Source organism: Erpetoichthys calabaricus, chromosome 2 (genome assembly GCF_900747795.2).
Source record: "Erpetoichthys calabaricus chromosome 2, fErpCal1.3, whole genome shotgun sequence".
In the NCBI taxonomy this organism is placed as follows: domain Eukaryota; kingdom Metazoa; phylum Chordata; class Cladistia; order Polypteriformes; family Polypteridae; genus Erpetoichthys; species Erpetoichthys calabaricus.
The window spans coordinates 342175979-342200984 of NC_041395.2; the positions used below are offsets into that span (position 1 = coordinate 342175979).

At 41.2% G+C, this 25006-nt stretch overlaps 1 protein-coding gene across 1 annotated transcript in view; it reads right to left on the reverse strand.

The window, feature by feature from the left end:
- ext2 (exostosin glycosyltransferase 2) overlaps positions 1-25006 on the reverse strand; it is a 319184-nt gene that overhangs the window by 262614 nt on the left and 31564 nt on the right. The window contains exons 4-5 of the mRNA XM_028796059.2: positions 21410-21499; positions 1630-1746 (exon numbers count right to left, since the gene is read on the reverse strand). Of these exons, the coding sequence (XP_028651892.1) occupies positions 1630-1746; positions 21410-21499 (207 nt within the window). The remainder of the gene's footprint in view (positions 1-1629; positions 1747-21409; positions 21500-25006) is intronic.

Below are 25006 nucleotides of genomic sequence, written 5' to 3' on the forward strand. Positions count from 1 at the left end.
ACTTTACAGGTCGTGATTATTTATTTAAAATCAGCATAGCACTACGGGCCACATATCACCAACCTGTTAAAGTACGAATTTAAAGGCTGTAGCAAAGTCGCTTTGGCTTACAAACAGAGTAACATTAATCACAAGGCTAAACTTTTCAAAATTAAAAAGGAAGATATATTTTTGTCAAAAGTCCAGATGAAGAAATAGTTTAATTGAATCAGTATACGAGAAACTGGAAGTTTCAACACATTATATTACAATTTACATGTAAATCAGAGTCGAAGACAGAACATTTTTACCAACTCCAACTTCAGTAACTCAACAATTGCTTCTGACTCTGACTCCACAGCCCTGGTCTAGAGGCCCCCTTGGGTGGGGGGGGGTTGGGGGGAGCTTGACGTCTAGCCTAAATAGACATAAAGATTAGTTGAATGGTGTATCGAATGTGAAGTTTTTCTCGTTTGGTGAGTCAGGAGGTACCTGGAAAAAACAACTAAATTGATTTCAAAGCGTTCAGGAGTAATTCATATGGACACAATTCTGAAACTAACAAAAATATATACAAATGCAGAATAACAAAGCTTGTTTTTTCTTTAAAAAATGAAACCAAGTACAGAATGACAGGTCTTAGGTCACGGTCTTGTAAATGTTTATCATTAAACTCGTTACAGAGTACAGAACTCCATTTCTGCCACCACTCCAATTTCTTACATTTTTAATGAATGTGCAACATATGAAACAAGCCAGTACCATCAACTGTTTTCATCAGTTAAGACACTTTATTGTACACTTTATATCAGAGGTCACCAACTCCAGTCCTGGAGGACCGCCGTAGCTGCAGGTTTTCATTCTAACCCTTTTCTTAATAAGTGACCTGTTTTTGCTGCTAATTAACTTCTTTTGAACTCACTTTATTTGACTTGCTCTTGAAGACTCAGGCCCCTTAATTGTTTCTTTTTCCTTAATTAGCAGCCAACCAATAATGAGATACAAAATGAGCCAAAACAACTGGTGTCCATCATACAATATCTGAAAATAAAGAAATGTCGACCTGCTCAGATCCGCTAAACATTTTAACAGTGCTCCTATAAAGAGAAACTCAACAATTTCATAAATGTCTGCTATTGCACAATGAGAGCAGCAACAAACCACAGAATTAAAGAATGGGTTTAATTAACGACAAGAATCAGCGCCTCATTAAGCAGCTGGTTGGAGTGAAATTGGTTGGAGTTTGACGCCCTGACTTAGTTGCTCTTCATTTGGCTCACTCACTTCACATTTGATTTCTGTTTGGGTGCCATTTAAGGAAAGAAATGAAGCAATTCAAAGGAACGATGAAGAAATTCAGGGGAGATAATCTGAAAAAAGCAAATCAATTAAAATGAATTCACAAGTTAATTAGCAGCACAAACAGTGCACTCATTAAAAAAAAGGGTTAGAATGAAAATCTGCAGCCACGGTGGTCCTCCTGGAGTTGGTGACCCCTGCTTTATATGACACTGGAGAGTGTAGAAAAACGATAAATAAAACAAAGTACTGAACTTGCAAGAGCTAGGCTTATCAGATACTTAGGTAATACTAGATGGAGGGTCAGGCAGCTTGAAAAACTTGCTTCTACAAAAATAGGCTTCTTCTTACCCTGGTTGCTTTTCTGGTAGATCCACCTCTGCAGACAACGGGCTGTAGACAGGGATGCTGACATCATATCCTTGCCTGTAGGTCCATGTGGAAAAGCCACCACCTGCAAGAAGTGCCCTGGAACATGCAAAAGGCAAAGAAGGATTGTAGAATTTGTTAAAATCGGGTTAGAATGGCATATTTTATGTCCTTGTAGTATAAGAGGGCAGATCCTTGAATATGAATCTCAGCCATTTAAGAGAAAAATCAGGAATTCATCCACAGGTTTGGCTTAGACAAAATGCAATAGTAAACATTATTCTGATAAGACGTAAACACTATGCTAACACAGGTTTGATTAAAATAAATAAATAAATAATAAAGACCTAGCGATTGAAGTCAGACGCATGTAAAACACGAGGACAAGAGTGGCTCCAGTAGTCGTAGGTGCACAGGGAACCATCAAGACTGGGTTCCATGAGTGATTGGACAAACTTCTGTGTACAGTCAGAATGAAAAGAGATTCAGAAGACTCACATTCTTCAACAAGTCCTCAGCTGAACAACAAGCTGAATTCAAAGTCTGAGAGGTCTGGTTGATCTCTGGTAAATGCACCAGTGTACTGTACAGAGCTCAGCAAAGGTGTAAAATAATAATAATAAATTTATCTTTTGCAAATTAAACTGTATTGCTGGTCAGGGGGCTACAAATCACTGACAACGTTTTGTGAAAATTTTGTGTTTTTGTTTCTTCGACAATCTGTCCTGGTTTCTCTGCCTGCTCACCAAACTTAAAAAAGGGTGAACGGCCCAAAATGTCAGACCCATTCTCCAACATAAATTAGAACAAAAGTATATTTCTTACCTATCCTAAATAGCCTGTCCCCAAACTCAAACGTAGCTTGATTGCCTGCACAGGCCAAAGAGTGTGTGTGTGTGGGGGGGGGGGGCAAAGACTTTTAATGTCAAAATACCAGAAATTGAGAGAGGAAAAACAGTGGAATCCTCTGGTACAATTCAGAAAAACAATAATCCTCTAAATAAGTAAAAATGTAACATCAAAGAGAGAGGAACTTCAAAAACTAAACTAAAGCAATAGATATCATTTCAATACCAGCACCTTAAACACGGACAAAATATCTATAAACCAGTGGTCTCAAACTCCGGCCGTGGAGGGCCACAGTGGCTGCAGGTTTTCATTCTAACATTTTTTTTAATTAGTGACCTGTTTTTGCTGCTAGTTAACTTGTTTTGAATTCATTTTATGTGTATAATAATTCATATCACCGAGTCGTTATTATACTGTGTGCTTACGTGAACAACATGACAAATATATTAAATCTCAAAAGTGATGAATATAAAGTACAGGCTATATCGGAATATGAAGGACAGGCTATATTCGAGTTCCCTTTTAAGAGGGCCAATGCTGCGTATTTGCATTGAAGAAGTTTGTGGGGGTCTTTTTTTTATCATTTTATATGTATTACTACTCATCTGTTTTAAGTTACAAATCATTTGGATGACATCCCTGGAAAAGAAAAAAAAAATCACAATTATGATAATGACTTGACATTGCTGATTTAAAACCCTAACACAGGGTTCGCCAACTCCGGTCCTAGAGGACCACCGTGGCTGCAAGTTTTCATTCTAACCCTTTTCTTAATGAGTCAGCTGTTTTTGCTGCTAATTAACTTCTTTTGAACTCATTTTATTTGACTTGTTCTTGAAGACTCAGACCCCTTAATTCGCGGTTGTCGATCTCTGGGCCTGGAGGGCCGCAGTAGCTGAAGGTTTTCATTCTAACAGTTGACCAGTTTTCACTGCTAATTATCTTCTTTTCCCTTCATTGTCATAGCCCTGTTTTTAAGGACTCAGTCCTCTCAATTGATTCTTTTCTTCATTAAATGACAGCCAAACAGAAATGTGACGTGAAACGAGCCAACAGATGACCAGCTATATTGGGGCTTCAAACTCCAACCAATTTCACTCCAGCCAGTTCCTTAATGAGAAGCCAATTCTGGCTGTTAATTAAAGCCGTTGTTTAATTCCACGGCTTGCTGCTGTTCTCATTCTGCCACAGCAGACATTTCCCAAACTGCTGATTTTCTGTTTCTGATTATTGACTTGACAGACCAACCTTACCAAGACCATCACCTTTCTTTATGTTCAGACTAGACAAAGAGCCCGTTTCGACAATGTAAGATGAAATGGGCACGAGTTTGTGTCAGCAGTGTATGAAGAACAAATGATAAGTAACGAAGAAGTTGTTTTGTAATGATTGTAATCCGCTTTACTCATTACTGTACAGGCTTGTACTGTTAGTTGATGAATTTTCCAGGCCTATAGTATAATATTGAATGATGAATGTTCCAGTACAATATGGAATAGTAATAAGTATAAGCACCACAAACCTGATATAGGTGTATTGAATGAATGCGTAATTAGGCCTCAAGCTGTAGTCGAAATCACCTTTCAGGCCTCTAGGGCTTTAATTGAAGTCGCCTTTCTCTTTGAATTTTTGTGGCCGTAAATCCGCCGCCTGCCGCGATGTTGGGGTTGGATGTTGGTCTCGTAAGGTTTTGCGGGCAGCTGCACAGAAGGTAACTGCGCATTCGGCTTTGGACGGACATGAGTGAGTGAGTGAGGAGGCAGGCGAATTATGTATTAAGATAATGTGATTAGCTGGTCACCTGTTTGTTCATTTGTGTCACATTATTGTTTGGCTGCTAATTAAGGAAAAAGAAAGAACTAAGGGATCTGATCTGAGCCAAGTTAATTAAAACTAAGGTAAACATTAATTAGCAGCAAAACAGGTCACTAATTAAGAAGGTGGTTAGAATGAAAACCTGCAAGCATTACAGCCCTCCAGGACCACAGTTCGACACCCCTGCCTTAATTGTTTCTTTTTCCTTAATTACCAGCAAAACAAGAGTGAGATACAAAATGAGCCAAAACAACTGGTGTTCATCATACAATATCTGAAAATAATGAAAGATGAAGGTCTCCGGAATGTCGATCTTCTCAGGTCCCCAAAACATTTTACCAGCGCTCTTAGAAAGAGAAAATCGACCATTTCGGAAATGTCTGCTAATGCACCACGAGAGCAGCAACAAGCCACGAAATTAAAGAATTGGCTTAATTAACGACAAGAATTGGCACCTTGTTAAGCAACCGGTTGGAGTGAAGATGCTTGGAGTTTGACGCCCTGACTTAGTTGGTCTTCTGTTGGCTCCCTCACTTCACATTTTGTTTCTGTTTGGGTGCCATTTAAGGAAAAAAATGAAGCAATTCAGAAGAACAATGAAGAAATTCAGGGGAACTAATCTGAAAAAAGCAAATCAATTAAAATAAATTCACAAGACGTTAATTAGCAGCACAAACGGGGCACTCATTAAAATAAGGGGTTAGAATGAAAACCTGCAGCCACGGTGGTCCTCCAGGACTGGATATGGCGACCCCTGCCCTAACAAGTAATGAAATTAAGAGATATCTGTAAGTGGCAAGGATTGGTTTCCAGTTAAGCAACTGGGATGGAACAAAAACCTGCAGCCTCATGTGGCCCTCCAGGACCAAAAATGCTCACCCCTGCTCTAGTGGATCTCCTATGTGCCCTCCTGCAGGGCTGCATGGGAGTTACAGTTCAGATGGTCAGCCCTGCTGGGTTTGTTGGGAGCCGCCGGAGTGGGCTGCGGGAAAGAGGATTCCTTATTTTAATAAGGTTCCACCTGACCAGGAAGTGCTTCCTAGGTGCAGCGTATGGCAGAAAAGTATGCTGCTCCACATAAGAGGCAAGCTGCAGTAGAGGAGAAGAAGAAAAAGAAAGAGAAAAGAAAAAAAAACTATTTATTGTACAGGTCTAACCCTGGGACTTGAGTCCATGAAGTTGTGTCTCGGTTGATGTTTTGTCGTGACCCCCTACAAACCACACTCTTATATTTTTGACAGAATGAACTTTATGGCTCGGGGTACTCAGCAGAATGTGGATTCTTTCAGTGATGAAGACGCACACGACATCAAAATGTATAGAGTGTCCACTCACAGCGGACAGTGAGCATCTATCAAATACTTTTAAACATGGCACGGTTATCCAGAACAACTCAGCAAATACAGCTTCCAAGCTTTAATCCAAATCTCCGGATTTCCAAAATGAGCTCATAATCCAAGGTAACACCCTTTTCCAGTGTTCCCCACCCACCCTTTAAGATTAAGGAGATTCAGTCCAGGGTTAATAAATGTCAGTCATACTCAAGCATTCCATTCTGCCCCACTGGGAGAGTAAAATAAATATGAAATGAGATACTTGTATAAAAATGTGGCACTTGTCACATACGTACAGTACACAGAATGCAAAGGGAGGGCCGCCCGATGCCAGCTATTACATCAATAAAAGGATCTGACAGAAACAGTTTGAGTTTTCATGTATTTATTTCACATACACACATACCTAATCAAAGCTCCATCGAAAACTGGGCTATCCATCTCCTGCCAAGATAGACAGAGTCAGCCCAATGTGCGAAAAGAAAAACCTTCTCTCTCTGTCAACATTTCTATACTCGATAAACGGCCGTCTGCTCTCATCTGTTGAGCGTGCTGCTGCTACCTAAAGCTCCCATTGGACTCATAAGCATGGAGCTGGAGTGCCGCTAAAAGGCATGTGGAACCCGATAGTAAACATCCACACTACATGCAACCACTTTACATCAAAATATTTAATTAAATCAATTTTGGCAATGGCCTACATCTATAAATGTTATCCATATTTTACAAGACTAGATTATTTGAATAAACTAAACAATAAAGTTAAGATTTAGGTCAGTAAATCACAAAGTGCTACAACCTGTCATTATAAACATAATATTTTCTAAACCCATTAAATCCAATTCAGGGTCACAGAAGACAGCGGCCTATTCCCTGAAGCACTGGGCACAACGCAAACAACCCTGGAAGGGGTGCCAGCTCATCATGAAAATGGCCAAGCTAATCACAAAGTGCTAAACTAATTGGCGACTTTTTGCTAATCAAAAAATAAACCACCAGGACACATTTGTAGTGTCTCTTTGTGCAGACGCCTCTTTAGTTTCATCTTCCGGATACACACCAGACGCCTTTTTTTCCCAAAATGACTTGCCCCTTTACGAAGAGAAAACTTGATTTAAAAAAAAAAAAAAATCTAGCAAAAATTTATCATCCTGGAAAATCATGTGTATTTGGTGCAATTATCTGGTTGTATTTTTTCACCCTTAAAGTAAAGAATCAGTAATCCCTCGCTATATCGCGCTTCGGCTATCGCGGATTTTATATGTAAGCATATCTAAATATATAACGCGGATTTTTCGCTGCTTCGCGGGTTTCTGCGGACAATGGGTCTTTTTACTTCTGGTACTTGCTTCCTCAGTTGGTTTGCCCAGTTGATTTCATACAAGAGATGCTATTGGCGGATGGCTGAGAAGCTACCCAATCACAGCACGCAGTTAAGTTCCTGTGTGCTGCTGATTGGCTCAGCGACAGAGTGCTGCATTAACCATTAAGTCTTATCTCGCTCATTCAGCATCAACGTGCTCCTGCTACTGCTTCAGGGGCCGTGTCCAAGCGCCAACAGAAGATGCAAATGATTGCAGAAAAGGTAAAAGTTTTGGATATGCTGAAGGAAGGAAACAGCTACACCGCTGCAGGACACCATTACAGCATCAATGAGTCCACGATTCTTTTTATTTAAAAAGGAGGAAAAGCATATAAGATCTACGGCCGCAGTGTCCTTTAACCAGGGCGCAAAACGAGTTGCAAGTGGACGTGATAAGGCAGTAGTCTGGATGGAATCTGCTTTAGGGATTTGGATTGAAGAGTGCTGGAAGAAGAACAACGGCGGTGCTAAACAGTCGCCTGAAGAGGCTCCTTTAGAAGAGCTGTAACGCTATCCTTTGTTGTGCAGTAAAATTAAACTCATTGTTATCGGACAAGTCATCGTGTCATTGTTGGTGAGTAACCATAATTAGTTATTTACGTACAGTACTTATTCAATGTACATAGTTTAGTGTCACTGTACACACATTTTACTCTCTACAATTTTTCTTGCATTGTACGTATTTATTGCTGGTGGCCTGTCTGTCGTAATGGCTGTAACATATGTGATATCGGAGACGCTCGATATCTTTAAAATAATATTTAGGTTTTACTGTATATAAACTGTGTTTACATACATAATTTCAACGAATCTTACCTAATATCTAAGAGAATACAAAGGGTTTATGCTGTATAATTGTGTGGGAAATGTTTATAATAGTGCGGGAGAGTTTATAAGGGCTTAAAATATATAAAAATAACCACATAAACATATGGTTTCTACTTCGCGGATTTTCACCTTTCGCGGGGGGTTCTGGAACGCAACCCCCGCGATGGAGGAGGGATTACTGTATACCGTTTTTACTCATGTACCATGCGCCCTCGTGTAAGACGCGCACCCTCATTTTTACAAAGAAAATCGCGAAAAAAATTTTCCCCGTGCATGACGTGCGTTGTGATTGTATAGGAAGCGTTTAGGGCACGTTTTCCGCAAAATGCCCGCCTGTTTTTGTTGCATGACGAAAGAGAGAGAGAGAGAGCGCGAGAGAGAGCCCAAGCAGAAGAAGTAAACATTACAGAAACAAATTTCCTCGTGTATGACGCGCACTTGATTTTCTAATGCTAATTTTCGGGAAAAAATGTGCGCGTGGTACACGCGTAAATACGGTATATTAAAAACCAATGAATCACTGGGAAAGGAGCACCTGACTCACAGGGCCAATAAAAGCTAAAAGAGGATGGGCTGACCATACCGAAAAAGGTGAAGGTGCAGTAGCAATGGAGAGAAGAGAAGGAAAGCAAGGAATAGTGTCAGAGAAGAAGTTGTGGATATTATGGGGAAAACTATGCTGCCTACAAGTGGAGTCAGGTGAACCCGGGTTCATTCAAGGAAGGCTAGTGTCTTGATGACTCTGAGGATCATTTTACCTTTTTATGGGCCTCATATCCCTGTGTGAGGAGGCAGTGTGGGATAGATGTTTCCAATTTTTTTTATTTTTTTTTATTGATTGTTCTTCTGTTTGCTGCCGCTATTGGGATCAGTAGCATATATTTTCAGGGTGAAAAAAGGGTCTTGAGGAGTGGTACACTGGTATAGACAACAAGGACTGGCTGGTATCACAGCCAGCCAGGATGGATAGCCCCTTAGCCATCCATAATGCATGGTTCAGTATTGCTGCTTGGATGGTGGGTGTTCCCTTTTCCAGATGGGATGATAATAATGGAAGAATGGATGGAGTCACGTTCTCCCATGATAAGCTGGGTGGCAGCATCCCTATGGTGGGATTCACATGTGCTTGGGGAGATGTCCAGCTGGTTTCCTAGCGTGTCACCAGAAGAAGCCTCTACCTGACTTAGAAGTGCTTCCTGAATGTATCGGAAAGGGTCTGGCATAAAAGAAGTTGCTCTGCCTCAATTGGTTGAGCTGAAGTTCATAGAGGAGGAGGAGGAGGAGGATGACGAAAATGCTTCTCTGGTAAGGAGAGGAAGAAAAAAGAAAAAATTGTATTGTATTGTGGAAGTAAGAAGCCCGTTTTAAAAAGGTACTGGCTTTCACACAAAAGGGTATTTGAACCTGGGACTTTTGTTAGAGAAGTAATGTCTGGGGTTTGGGAGTAAGTGATGCTGACATTTCAAGACTAAGGTTTCCTTTAATTCTGAAGAAAGATACATTTTTCATGTGAGATGACAGTAAAAGGCAAATGAAACAGTGCTGGTTTTAATGGGATGGTAGCAGAAACAAAAACACATTTACTGTTAGAATAAAACAAAATCTGCCTCCTGGATGACTCTGGGTACTTTTCAGAGAATGATTGTTGCAGAAACTATTTATGAATTGATTATTTTGATCGCAAGAGAAAAGCCACATTTGGCAAAAACTGCACTTGGCCTACTTAACTTCACCATCAAGTATGGTGCTTGGAGTTACGGTTTGGGACTGTTTTCTGCACATGGTCCTGATTAACTTAACATCTTTGAATTCAGAGTCATATCAAAGCATTCTGCTGAAAAACATCAGTTAACTTCTGACTGCGAGATGTAGTTTTGCCAAAAATGAGTTCTCTGGAATGACAGTGATGCTAAACACTCCTGTAAACTCACCGAACAATATATTAAGAAAAATGAAATGCATTCTGGAAGAAGCAAACAAAAATTCGGATTTAGGCCAAATGGACAACATGGATTATTCAGACAGAACAGTGAAAAAAAAGTCTGGAGTAGTATTTTAGGAGGGCAACTGGGGGAAATTTCTTCATGGCAGGTATGAGAAACAGAAACATTAGGCTGCTGACATACCTGTGCCACCGATTCATTTCAATTTGCAAGAAGAGAGCACGGGCTTGTTATATAAAATATTTTATTTCATGCACACATATACTGTATACACACATAATATATACACTCACACATTATACATACATACATACACACACATATATAATCCCTGCAAGTCTCACAAACGTTGATTTAAGTATGGCAAAATTAATCATTTGCTCCACTATGGAATGACATAAATACAACATTAGTGGACAAAACAACTGATGTCCCCTGAACTTCCAAACCTTCCAAATAATTTCCTTAGCACAACACTCTTGGAACCCAATACATTTTATTGGCACCACAGAAAACAGGACTTGATGCAATGTTACTCTAGATCAGGGATCTCCTTTTCCATTCATTTTAACTGATTTGCTCCTGAAGGCTCAGACCCTTTAGTTGTTTCTTTTTCCTTAATTAGCAACCAAACAATCATGAGATACAAAATGAGTCAAAGCATGAGCTGCAAAATATGACCATTATACAATATCTGAAAATAAAAAGGGTGGAGGTTTCAGGAAAGTTGGTTTGCTGCAGGTCCCCAAACCATTTTAACGGTGCTGTTAGAAAAGTAAAGAAAAAAATCAACAATTTTTTGAAGTTGTATGGTATTGCACAATGAAAGCAGCAACAAGCCATGGAATTAAAGAATTGGTTTAATTAACAAAAAGACTCGCCGCCTAATTAAGCAACTGGTTGGAATGAAGTTGGTTGGAGTCTGACGACCTGACTAAGTTGGTCTTCTGTTGACTCACTCGCTTCACATTTCATTTCTGTTTAAGGAAAGAAATGAAGCAATTCAGTGGAACAATGAAGAAATTCCATGGAATAAATCTCAAAAAGACAAGTCAATTAAAATTAATGCAAAAGAAGTTAATTAGCAGCAAAAACAGGTCACTAATTAAGAAAAGGGTTAGAATGAAAACCTGCAGCCACTGCAGCCCGCCAGGACTGGAGTCTGAGATCCCTACTCTAGATGATGTAGGCAGGACTAAATGCCTCATTATTTGAGCAACTGAGAGAATGACAGTGAAACACTGTCCTCTAGTGGCCTTTGAAAATAGGGGAGAATAAATTTATATTGTATATGTAGTACCTTCCATAATGTTTGGAACAAAGACACATTTCTCATGATTTACTCCACAGTTTAAAATTACAAATCAAACAATTCAGATGTGATTAAACTTTATATTGCGGACTTTCATTTAAGAGGTTTTGAATGCATTTCAGTCACACCATGTAAAAATGACAACACTTTCTCTACATGGACCCCCATTTCAGTGCACCATAATGTTTGGGACACGACAATGATGGCAGGTGTATTAAAACCGTCATATTTAGGACTCCGTCACATATCCCTTTCATGTAATGACTGCTTCAGGTCTGTGATTCACAGACATCACCAGTTGCTCAGGATCTTCTTTAGTGAGGATTTGCACCGAGACATGAAAAGACTCATTTTCTACATAAGCATTCTTTAATAAGACTCTTTTCAAATACTTTGCGACCATCGGATTTACTGTGTTTTTATTCATTTTGCTTTCTGATAATATTGATTTTATTCTGTTTGATTGGGTCTGTCATATTCCAACAGGGGTAGGGTGGGGTGGTTGGTTGGTTGGATGGATACTTTATTAACCCCAGGGGGAAATTCACATACTCCAGCAGCAGCATATTGATAAAAAAACACAATATTACATTAAAGAGTGATAAAAATGCAAGTATAACAGACAATAACTTTGTATAATGTTAACGTTTACCCCCCCAGGTGGAATTGAAGAGTCGCATAGTGTGGTGGAGGAACGATCTCCTCAGTCTGTCAGTGGAGCAGGACGGTGACAGCAGCCTGTCGCTGAAGCTGCTCCTCTGTTTTGAGATGATCCTGTTCAGTGGATGCAGTGGATTCTCCATGATTGACAGGAGTCTGCTCAGCACCCGTCGCTCTGCCACAGATGCCAAGCTGTCCAGCTCCATACCTACACATGACCTATCTATCTATCTATCTACAATAGAGCCTGCCTTCCTCACCATTTTGTCCAGGCGTGAGGCGTCCCTCTTCTTTATGCTGCCTCCCCAGTACACCACTGCATAGAAGAGGGCGCTCGCTACAACTGTCTGATAGGACATCTGCAGCTTCTTATTGCAGATGTTGATGGACGCCAGTCTTCTAAGGAAGTATAGTCGGCTCCGTCCTCTCTTGCACAGAGCATCAGTATTGGCAATCCAGTCTAATTTATCATCCAGCTGCACTCCCAGGTATTTAGAGGCCGAGTTAGGATGCCTCCAATAAAAAGCAGCGCAGTGAACGGGCACCTACTGTGGTGACTGGCACAGGTGCATCTAAACTATTTATTTTGCTTGTGCTGAGCTGGTAAGCTGTCAACATGCAGATATGCCTGTACACGTGGGGTGCTATAAAAGCAGCTAAATTAAGGGAAAGTACTGGATAGAGGAAAGTTCAAAGTTTGCTCAGAGGTTGCATGCACTCAACATGAGCACCAAGTGTAGCGCGACAAACGCAAAAAGGTACAACATTTTTTGCCACAGACAAGTCGGATGGTCCCTAGTTACTGAATTCACAGCTTCCTCAATTCAATATCGCAAATCTTGAAGATTAGTGGGCATAGGTGGAACAAACACTCTTTCTTTAAAGTACCCCCATAGATAAAAATCACAGGAGGTAAGGTCTGGAGACCTGGGAGGCCATAGATGTTGTTGTCCACCTCTTCCAATCCAGGCTGGCAGATGGAAAACCTGATGGCCTGGACATATAAACCTGCTAAACCAGTGAAAAAAACAGGCGATGGCTTTATGGGTGAATGTGGTTAGGTGGCTTCAACCACATAAACAATCGAGCCATCAAATAGCAGCGCTTTGTTGCTCCGTGCCCTGCCTGAAAAAAATTGCCTGGGGCTATACTGATATTGTCTTGGTAGCCGAGTCGATCGATCGATCGATCGATCGATCGATCGATCGAGAGAGAGAGAGAGAGAGAGAGAGAGAGAGAGAGAGAGAGAGAGAGAGAGAGAGAGAGAGAGAGAGAGAGAGAGAGAGAGAGAGAGAGATAGATAGATAGATAGATAGATAGATAGATAGATAGATAGATAGATAGATAGATAGATAGATAGATAGATACTTTATTAATCCCAATGGGAAATTCACAATAGAACACCTCAGGGCAGAAACCGGCTTGGGAGTATCAGAACAGGACTCGTGTGAACCCGGGCGTACTTGTGTCCCTAACATACAGTCTCAAAGCTACAATGCGAAGTGTACTCGGGTGGAACCTGGGATGTGTCGGCCGGCTCTGCGGAGTGATATGGGGGGAGGCGCTGTGTGTAACCCTAACCCTAACCCTAACCCTAACCCTGGGCTTTGCACATATGGGTGAAGTGCTAGTTAATGGAATTAAGGTTATAACTTTATTTGATTCCGGCAGTAACATTTCTGTTGTTGCTCACCATTTGCTGTTACCATGACAGTGGTTAAAGATTAAAACCCACATTCACGGGGATGTCCGGAATTATAAATCCGTCAGATGTTATATATGTCAGGATGGCTTATTAAAAAAGTTGATAGTGGCGGTGATGGATAATCCTCCCTTTCCTGTGATATTAGGCAGAGACTGGGTAGACATTAAAAGCGGTAACACAGATGCTTCTTCCCCAAGATCGCTAGGTCTAGTCACGGACGTGGAATCAGCACCCTCAACTCCTTCCACGCATCCATATTACTAACCGAGAATGCTAAACCGGATGATGGACGCAGGCACATCCGGCCATGGGCCGTAGCTGCAAAAAGACGTACTGCGCCGGCGCAACAAACAGTCCGCGAGAGTCGGCTGAGGACCCGAGAAAGGCGGACAAAAGAGGGCGAGAGAGGCGGATGAGGGTCCGCGAGAGACGCAGGCGCAAAATGAGTCCGACAAGAGCACAGAAAACAGGAGTGAGCACATACAGAAAGGAGTCACAAAAATGAGGCTCAACAAGCACCAAAATAAGGAAAAGGCACATAAAAGAGTACTCAAACGAGGGGAAAGCACGAAACACATTGCACACGAAACTAAACACACCAAAAAAAAAAGAACAGACGAGCGCCCAATAGCAAGGCACGACCATACCCCCCCCCCCCCCCCCCACCCTACAGGCACGGGACGGGACGGGACACACACCAAGAGGGGGATTCAACAAGCCCATGGAAGACCAAAAAAAAGAACACAAAACCACCCCACAGACCCTACAAGCAAGGGACGGGACACACACAAAGAGGAGGATTCAAACAAGACACAGGAACACAAAAAGAAACAAAACGCTCACGCAACAACGATCCCCCCCCCACACATCCATAAGAAAAAATGTCTCGACTCCAAAAACGCAAAGCTCAACTAAAGCTTCTAACTAACGATGTACCTAAAAGTAAAAACTTTATGAACTGCATTAGATCCTACAATAGTTCATTTGCTTTTGCATATACCGGAGTAAATATCAGGCCACCAAAAGGCAATGGCCCATACTACTTTCGCATATGTGCACAAATACTGCATCGCATTGGAACAGTGCACCCTGAAACAAATCAACAACGCAAATATGCACAAATCTACATCCTAGATCCACATTACGCAATCTATCAATCAAAGTGTTGCATCGCAACAAGCACGGATTCAAAACGAAACACCTCCCGTCTCAGACATACGTTAATGGCAGCGAAGGCTACAACGGGCTTCTCACACAGCACAGGCAAATCGATTACAGCTCCAAAACAACACGTCCCAAATACTACACATGCAACAACGCGCCTCTCAAACGGCACAAGGAAAACATACACCAGGAAAATTCATTCGGATTAATGAATGTCATTTGCAATCATTGTCATTCAGTTCACTTCCCTGAAGAAACAACTGGAAATACAAGTAATACATTTACACGTTGTTGTCAAAAGGGTCAAATTAGACTGCCTTCTTTACATTCATATACTGAATATCTACAGAAGCTTATAACTGACGATGTACCTGAAAGTTAAATCTTTATCAACTGCATTAGATCCTACAAATCGGTATCCACTATGAACATTAACGGTGGCACTGCACGTGACATCCGTCTTGAAAAAATGTTGTTTATTGATGAATGTTCAATGACATGAAGTCACTTACTCAACACCATTCATAAACTTCTACAAACGTTTATGAATAATAATATTAGATTTGGAGGAAAGGTACTTTTATGAGGAGGAGATTTTAGACAGTGATTAGCTATTCTTCCAGATGCCATGCACTCAGCTATTGTTCAGTGCACCTTAAAATACGCAGACAATTGGCATTACTTTCAAAAGATACAGTTAGTAAAAAAGATACGATGTCCAGAACCAGATCATAACAATTGCTTATTACAACTGAGAGATGGTACACTCACCAATACAGATGGACTTCAGCCACATATTATTACAATTCCTCAAGCCTTTATCTGCGACGACTTAGTTACAGAGACATTTGGAACAGCAATCTCATTAGACCAAATGCCCCTTTTAACACAACGCACTATATTATGTCCAAAAAATATTAATGTGGAAAACATAAACACCCAAGTCATTCCATTACTTCCTGGAGAGACACAACTCTTTCTAAGCTCTGACAAACTTGACTCTGATCACAACAACAACCATCTTAAATGACCTTACAAGTTCTGAGCTGGAATTACCTTTTACACTTAAACGGCGTGTACAAAGAAATTTTCAAATAAACCTTTACACTGTGCTACACACTTTATTGTTTGATTTCTATTTGCATCATCTACACCGTCACACTATTCTATATCTCATTCATACATCACGCTCTTTGTCATTCCCAACACCAGGGGTTGGCGAGCGAAGCCCACCCCACAGACCCTACAAGCAACGGACGGGACACACACAAAGAGGGGGACTCAAACAAGACACAGGAACACAAAAAGAAAGAAGACGCTCGCGCAACAACAATCCTCACCCCCCCCCCCCCCCCCCCACACACACACACACATCCATAAGAAGTGACACCCAAAGCCACATATTCTAAAGTGAACGTCAACACCTTCACACTAGACAGCATAGGTGTCAGCATAGGTGGATCTCCTTACAATAAAGCACTATTAACCGTTCAACTGCAGAAAAGGAAACATATTAACAGTGACTGCGATCCTCCGGAGTGGCTGCAAATCTGTTAATAAATGGTCGTACATGTCACTCAATATTCAAAATACCGGTCCCAATCACAGAGACATCAGTATCCACTATGAACATTCACAGTAGCAATGCCCGAGACATCCGTCTTGCAAAACTGATAATTATTGATGAATGTACAATGGCATCCAGTCACTTACTCAACACCATTGATAAACTTCTACAAACGTTGATGAATAATAATATTCCCTTTGGAGGAAAAGTTCTTTTATTAGGAGGAGATTTTAGACAATGCTTAGCTATTGTTCCACATGCCATGCGCTCAGCTATTGTTCAGTCCACCTTAAAATACGCAGACAATTGGCATTGCTTTAAAACAATACAGTTGGTACAAAACATGCGATGTCCAGATCCAGAATATAACAGTTGGCTAATACAACTGGGAATGGTACACTCACAAATACAGATGGACTTCACCCAGATATTATTTCCATTCCACAATCCTTTATCTCAGACGACTTAGTAAAAGAGATATTTGGAACAGCAATCACATTAGACCAAATACCCCTGTTAACACAACGCACTATATTATGTCCAAAAAATATTAATGTTAATCACATTAATAACCAAGTCATTTCATTACTTCCTGGAGAGACACAGATCTTTCTAAGCTCAGACAAAGTTGACTCTGATGACGACAATGAACATATAAATTTCCCCTTAGAATATTTGAACACTATTAACCCTGCCGGATTACCACAACACGACCTTGCCCTTAAAAACGGAACAATAATCATGCTATTAAGAAACCTTAACACAAAACAGGGTTTATCCAATGTCACACGGTTAGTCGTCAACACCATGACACGCAATGTTATTCAAGCGACAGTTCTTACAGGATCACATGCTAACAATACTGTTCTCATTCCTAGAATTGACCTTACAAGTTCTGAGCTAGAATTACCTTTTACATTGAAACGCCGACAGTTCCCCATTAAACCTGCATTTGCCATGACCATCAACAAATCACAAGGACAAACCATGGACAAGGTTGGCATCTACCTCTCTGAACCCGTTTTTGGACATGGACAACTTTATGTTGCCTTCTCACGTGTTCGCCGTTCATCTGACGTTAAAGTTAAAATTATAAATAATCCATGCCAAGGAAGACTCATTCAAGGACAAGACACCATCTTTACTACTAATGTTGTATACAAAGAAATATTCCAATAAAACATTAATATATGACAAACACTCTATTTGTTATTTCTATGGGCATCATCCAAAGCTGCACACTATTCTATATCTAATTCATACATCTGACTCTTTCTCATGTCCCAACACCAGGGGTTGGCGAGCGAAGCGAGCAGGGGGCGGAGCCCCCTAGTATATACAGCATATACACGTATACAGCCGGCTGGGGAGCGGAGTTCGAACTCTGGTGATGACGTGGAAACACACGGGACGCCTCAGCCAGATACGTCATCAACAAGCGCTGAGTCGACTCTGAATGAAACCCCGTCCCTTGAGGTCGAATCCAATCCCCTCACACGCCTGCAGTTTCAATTCAGGCAGACCCCGGCTTCATTTAAAAGGGAGCAGTGGAATGATGACTCCCTTAAGTTTGTAAAGAATGCAGTCATTCTGATACATGGCCAGCGCACATTACATCCAATGCCACAAGGTCTTCACTTTGTGTTAAATAATGACCTGTTGTACCGGGTGGCAGAACATGAGGGAGAGATAAGGTCACTGTTGTTAGTACCACGGACTTACCGGCGACAAGTCTGTGAACCAGAACATATCCATCGCCTGGGAGCCCATTTGGGACCCGAAAAAACACTTGAACGGATTAAGCTCCGATTCTTTTGGCCAAGGATTAATGAGGAGGTCCACCGCTTTTGTACATCCTGTCCAGAGTGTCAAGTGAGGCAGATTCCTAGGGGGGACCGTGCTCCTCTAGTTCCATTACCCTTAACAGATGTCCCTTTTGAGCGTATTGGGGTCAACATGGTAGGACCCTTAGAACCCTCAGCCAGAGGTCATATATAATGGTCCTGGTAGATTATGCTACCCGGTTTCCGGAAGCTGTTCCACTGTGCTCAGCTACTTCAAAAGCTATCGCACGGGAATTAGTAGGGGCCGTTGCACGAGTCAGCATCCCTAAAGAAATCCTGACAGATCAAGGGACACCTTTTACCTCGCCGACATTCAGGTAGACTGCCAAGCTACTTCAAATAAAACATTTAAAAACCTCAGTATATCATCTTCAAACCAACGGTCTTGTAGAGAAGTTCAATCAAACTCTCAAACAAATGTTACGTAAGGTAGTCAACTAGGATGGAAGGAACTGGGATCAGCTCCTCCACCTCGTCCTTTCTGCATATCGGGAAGTCCCACAAGCCTCCACGGGGTTCTCGCCTTTTGAATTACTATATGGATGACAACCCCGGGGCATACTAGACATTTTAAAAGAAGGATGGGATGAAGAGGCCCTCCCGTTAACAAATATATTGGAATATATTGCCCAATTACAAGATAGATTTGATAAGATCAGAATTATATTGAAAACGCACATGGAAAAGGCGCAAACAGCCCAGGTCCGATGCTATAACCGTGGTACATCTCTTTGGGAGTTCCACCCGGGAGATCGAGTCATGGTTTTAGTTCCTACCTCACATTCTAAATTACTGGCTCATTGGCAAGGCCCCTATGAAATTAAGGAGAGGAAGGGACTGGTTGATTATTTGGTGAAATAACAGGATCGTGGTCCCAGCGAGCGGATTTATCATGTCAATCTGATGAAACCATGGAAGGACAGGGATTTCGAGTCCTCCTCCGGACAGCCCCACTCTCTCTTCGCTCATAAATTACATCTTAATTTCAGAGATAATCTGACCCGCCAACAACGACAGGAGCTCGAAGTAGTCATCCTGTCTGTCCTTGAGGAAGTAAGTGAAAATCCAGGACGGACCTCCCTGGCTGCACATGACATTGTGACAAAACCTGGGGTTATTGTCCGAGAACGCCCTTACACAATTCCTGGGGCAAAAAAGGCTTAAGTGGAGCTGGAGCTCAGACGAATGCTGGACCTTGGTGTGATTGAGGAAAGTTATAGTCCCTGGTCCAGTCCAATTGTCATGGTCAGTAAGACTGATGGAAGTTGGAGGTTTTGCAATGACTTCCGTCAGCTTAAGCAAGTCTACCAATTCGATGCCTATCCGATGCAGTGAGTGGACGACCTCCTTGAACGGCTAGGTGACACCAAATTCTTGACTACTTTAGATATGACTAAGGGGTACTGGCAGATTCCCTTAATGGACTCCGCTAAGGAAAAGACAGCATTTAGAACCCCTAGCGGGCACTGGCAGTATCGTGTTCTCCCATTTGGATTGCATGGGGCACCTGCGACATTCCAACGGCTGGTGGACAAAGTGCTCCATCCTCATAATTCATATAGTGCTGCCTACTTGGATGACGTTGTCATCTATTCCAACACATGGGAGGAACACTTACAGCAGGTTCAAGCTGTACTACGGTCACTAGTAAAAGCTGGTCTTCGCATTAATCCGAAGAAATGCTACTTTGGGTTGGTCAAAGCCAAATATTTAGGCTATCTAGGCTATTTAGGGTATAGTGAGGCCACAGTGTTCTAAAATAGATGCCATTTTGAATTGGCCCCGTCTGATAAACAAGAGGCAGGTTCAGGCTTTTCTTGGCTTAGTGGGTTACTATCGCCGGTTTGTACCCCAGTTTTCTGAGAGAACAATGCCCTTGACAAACCTTACAAAGAAGGGGAGACCTAATCACATGGTATGGTATGAGACATCAGAGGCTGCATCCACTGACCTAAAAATGGCCCTCACGTCAGCTCCTATATTGAAAGCGCCTGACTTTTCTATGCCTTTCATCCTCCAGACGGACGTTTCGGACACAGGTCTTGGAGCCGTGCTGAGCCAAAGTGTCGATGGAGTTGAACACCCCATTATGTACCTGAGCCGGAAACTGCTGGATCGTGAAACCAGGTATGCAGCAGTGGAGCGGGAAGCTTTGGCTATTAAATGGGCAATTACTCAGCTGAGATACTACCTCTTGGGGCGTGAATTCACTCTTGTGACAGACCATGTGCCATTACAGTGGATGGCCTTGCAAAGGGAGTCCAATCTACACATCATGAAGTGGGTTTTAAATCTACAGCCTGTCTGATTCAGAGCAGATGACATCACTTCCAGTTCCGGCGCCCAGAAATATATCACTTCCGGCACCCACTCTGACATCTGAACATCACTACTTCCGGTTCCCTTACGTCACTTCCTGTTTGATCCCTTAAAGCTGCCATCTTGACAAACCATCGAAAGTTCTGCTTTGGACTCGGAATTGAGAACATCTCTATACTATTTAAAAAACCTTTTGCAGCCAGGAATAATATATGGGTGGCTGCCCCAAACCTTTTTAAGTGCATCAAGTCTATTTCTTTTACAACACCAAAAATGACACACTTCTTGAGAACTGATGGCATCAAAGCATATTCCCAAAGTAAAAATGAAACCAGAGATATATCAGCTACTGTTAATGTCATGTCATTTTTCTATCCTGCTAAATCCAGACTATGTCTACTGGAGGTGCCGGAGCCTGACCTAGCAAGCACTGGGCACAAGGCAGGAACAAACCCTGGACAGAGTGCCAGCCCATCACAGAGCAAACACACACACACACAAGGGACAATTTATTGTTGCCAATTCACCTAATCTGCATGTCTTTGGTCAAATGGAGAAAAAAGGAGCACCAGAGGAAACCCATGCAGGTATGAGGTGAACATGTAAACTCCACGAGGAACCAGTAAGTGAACCCTGGTCTCCTTACTTGTAACGCTACCACTGCACCACCAAAACATGATAATGTAGGTTTAAAAATTGATTTTTAATTATTTACTCTTGAAGGTTAAAAAAAAAAAAAAGTCTTCAAACACGAATAGAGCTTTTACACGAGTGTTACAATAGTGTTAAATTTACCTACAGACACAAAGACCTGAATAAACAGCTACAGTATGCAGACAGAAATTAGCTCAAACGCTCAGTAAAAATTAAACACTGATCTAATATTGCTGTTTAGCTCCCAAATTTACTGGCAACAAATATAAAATACCACAAACTGCAGATTACAGGTAATTGTGTCATATTATGAGGTTGTTAGAATTTGAGTTTCACATTTAAAAAGTAGATGGAAAAACAACTGGGAAAAATTAAAATCAGATAAATTAGGAGTGTTGACCGTACCTGTCCCTTGGAACATCCAGTGCTGTATTGTAGTCTGGTGGACCTCCCGGTAGCATGTTGAAAAGCAAATGATTCATCCCTCTTTCCCATCTAAACAGAAACATACAGCAATTTAGGTATTTGGTTGGGCCTGTTAGGAGTTCAAGGAATAATTCTGCAAAAAGAGCATGTGTTTTTAGTTTTAATTTTTTTAATACCATGGAACATTTCTGGCTATTGGTTTTGAGTCTGCACAGCTTCTGGAAAACAGAATTATTTATTCTGTTAGTACTTTTGCACTACTTTGCTATTTTTGTTTTGTTTACAAGCACTGCCGTGTCAGGAGTTCTGTCATCAGGACGTAGTTCCCGGATGATTGGGGGCGTGGCTTCAAACGCTGAAGCATATGACGTCACTGATGCAGCGCTTTAAATACCGGCGAGATGGGTCGTTTACTATCTATAAGGATATAAACAAAGAGCCTTTTTACACATTGGCTTTTGAAATCTTTTTTTTTTTTTACTTTGACTACTGTAACGGGTGGATGGGCCGGTGAAATCTGCCTCTCAACCAAATTGGTGGGTTTAATGTCCACGTAAAACTCCCATAAAATGGATGGATGGGGAAGAAAAGCTAATACAACATCATGCTCCCCCAAGCTGCCAGCCTCCTGAGGCTGGAGCACCACATGCATACCGGTATGGTAACCTGGACAGACGGACAGATAGATAATGGAAGGCACTAGATAGATGGATAGATGGATGGATGGATGGAAGGAAGACACTAGATAGATGGATAGAAGGAAGACACTAGATAGATAGATAGAAGGAAGACACTCGATAGATGGATGGATAGATAGAAGGAAGACACTAGATAGATGGATGGATGGATAGATAGATAGAAGGAAGACACTAGATAGATGGATGGATGGATAGATAGATAGAAGGAAGACACTAGATAGATGGATGGATGGATAGATAGATAGAAGGAAGACACTAGATAGATGGATGGATGGATAGATAGAAGGAAGACACTAGATAGATGGATGGATGGATGGATAGATAGAAGGAAGACACTAGATAGATGGATGGATGGATGGATAGATAGAAGGAAGACACTAGATAGATGGATGGATGGATGGATAGATAGAAGGCACTAGATAGATGGATGGATGGATGGATGGATAGAAGGCACTAGATAGATGGATGGATGGATGGATGGATGGATAGATAGATATGAAAGGTACTATATAATAGATAGATAGATAGATAGATAGATAGATAGATAGATAGATAGATAGATAGATAGATAGATAGATAGATAGATAGATAGATAGATAGATAGATAGATAGATATGAAAGGCACTATATAATATAGATAGATAGTAGAGGTGGGCGGTATGACCAAAATTCTATATCACGGTATTTTTCTAAATTCTGCCAGTTTCATGGTATTAGACAGTATTTTTTTCCCCATGCATGAGTGGATGTTAACCACATTTTCCACTGCAATTACTGCAGTAGACTGGCTAAGAATAACCTATTCGACTGTTGTGAGAATTGTACATCGTACAAAAAGACATTTTAATGTGCACACAAGTATTAATCCAGGTTTGCATGGCCCCATAAAGTGATAGTTTTCAAGGGGGTGGCACTAAAGAGAAGGAATCACATTGCATGACAGATGCAGTCAAAATATAGAACCTTCAATTGAACAAATTTTGCAAAAGCTTAAACTATGATTTTGACAACATATTTTCAACCATCCAAAGAGGCATTTAGACTTAGTAAAATATCCAGAAGTGTTTGTCAAAAGTTGGATTGCACTGAACACGTCTTAGAAAAGGAATAAATAGTTAATATTTTTTGTAAACCAACTATACTTTCTGTTAATGTTAACAATCTCTGTCCACTGACACGTTAAAGTGACTTTTTAAACAATTTTACCATCATTAAACTGCATAATATTTAAACTAATAAATAATAACAATAAAATACATAATAGTATTACTGATAGTTGCACCATTACTTCAAGGCTTCAAGTCCAGGTGCATTACACAGTATTCACCAAATTACAATAAAATAAAACAAGTGCAACTTGGTGATGACATCTTACCAACTGTACCATCATTTAGGGAAAATGCATTAATATGGACCTTGCTTCAAGCTAAGCTATATACATAAATAATAAAAACTGTAACTTGCATTTATAATGCTGTTTGTGGTATAGCCCTATGGAAGCGCATTAGGGCCACTGTGAAGAAAAAAAAATATGGACACGGAAGAAAAAAACAAACTATATGTCGAGAATAAATTCGACATGTTGACTATGTCAAGATTAAAGTCGACATTTCCACTTTATTCTCATAGTTTATTTTATAATTAAAGTAAAATGTTGTAAACTAAACTTCATCCTAAAATCAATGTTTAACTTACTAGATTTTCTCAAACCCCATCACAAGTTAATGCAGCACATCAAATACTTTGTGTTAAGTGTTCCCCGACCCAGTCGTTAATCACTATGCTTCTTAAACTGACTTCCGCCGCACTAAGAGCAGGCGCCTGCAGCAATCACCGCACAGAATCCATTCACTTCATGATATTCCTGCTCTCTACCAAAACCACACGATAAACGTCTTTGTGAAATTAAAACTAGTTATTAACTTAGCCGATGGAGTGTTCAGAACTTTAAAAATATCTTCGTTATACATGTTTAATTATGCTATCCATTCAGAGTTGCACCCATCTCTGAACGAGTCGATAGCACATCGTAGAATGAATACAAGCAAAACATACACTAGCAAGTACAAAAACAAGTACAATTTGGCTTGCAGTATTATCCAGTAGTATAGAAACAGTATTTACACATCTGACCTTTTAAAACTAAAGTATCTCCAGGCGACGGACGTGACTCCTTTTTTTCGGCAAAAGTTCATCATGTTCAACTTTACTTTTAGTTCAGTGTCGGAATGCTCTCTGTCCATTTTCACCGCGCGGCATACCTATGCTACCGCCCACTATTTGGTGGTGTAGCAGTGAAAAAGAGCCCTAGTGCAACAAATCTGTGTTTAGCGGTGTAGCAGTGAAAAAGGTCCCCACTTGAACAGTTTCCCGCTGCGCCACGTTCCGAACGTCGTTTAGGCAATTTAAATCGGTGTTGCGGTATAAGAAAAATCCATAACATAAAAAAATAAAAAACGGTTTTCGGTATCAACCGGTATACCGCCCAGCACTAATAGATGGATAGATAGAAGGCACTAGATGGATGGATGGATGGATGGATGGATGGATGGATGGATGGATGGATGGACGGACGGACGGACGGACGGACAGACAGACAGACAGACAGACAGACAGACAGACAGACAGACAGACAGACAGACAATCAATCAATCAATCCCAGGGGAAAATTCACAAATGGGTATTGTAGTCCCCAAGTCCAACCCTGTTGGAATGACGTGGGTGTTGCACAGAATAAAGCCTCCCTATTTGGACTGGGCACTAATTGACCCAGAAGCAGTACCTCGGTTGGTGGTCACACCACTGGAAGTGTGGCCCTGGTCTGGCATAAAAGGAGCCACCCCATTTCACTCAGAGGATCCCTTCAGCACCAGTGGAC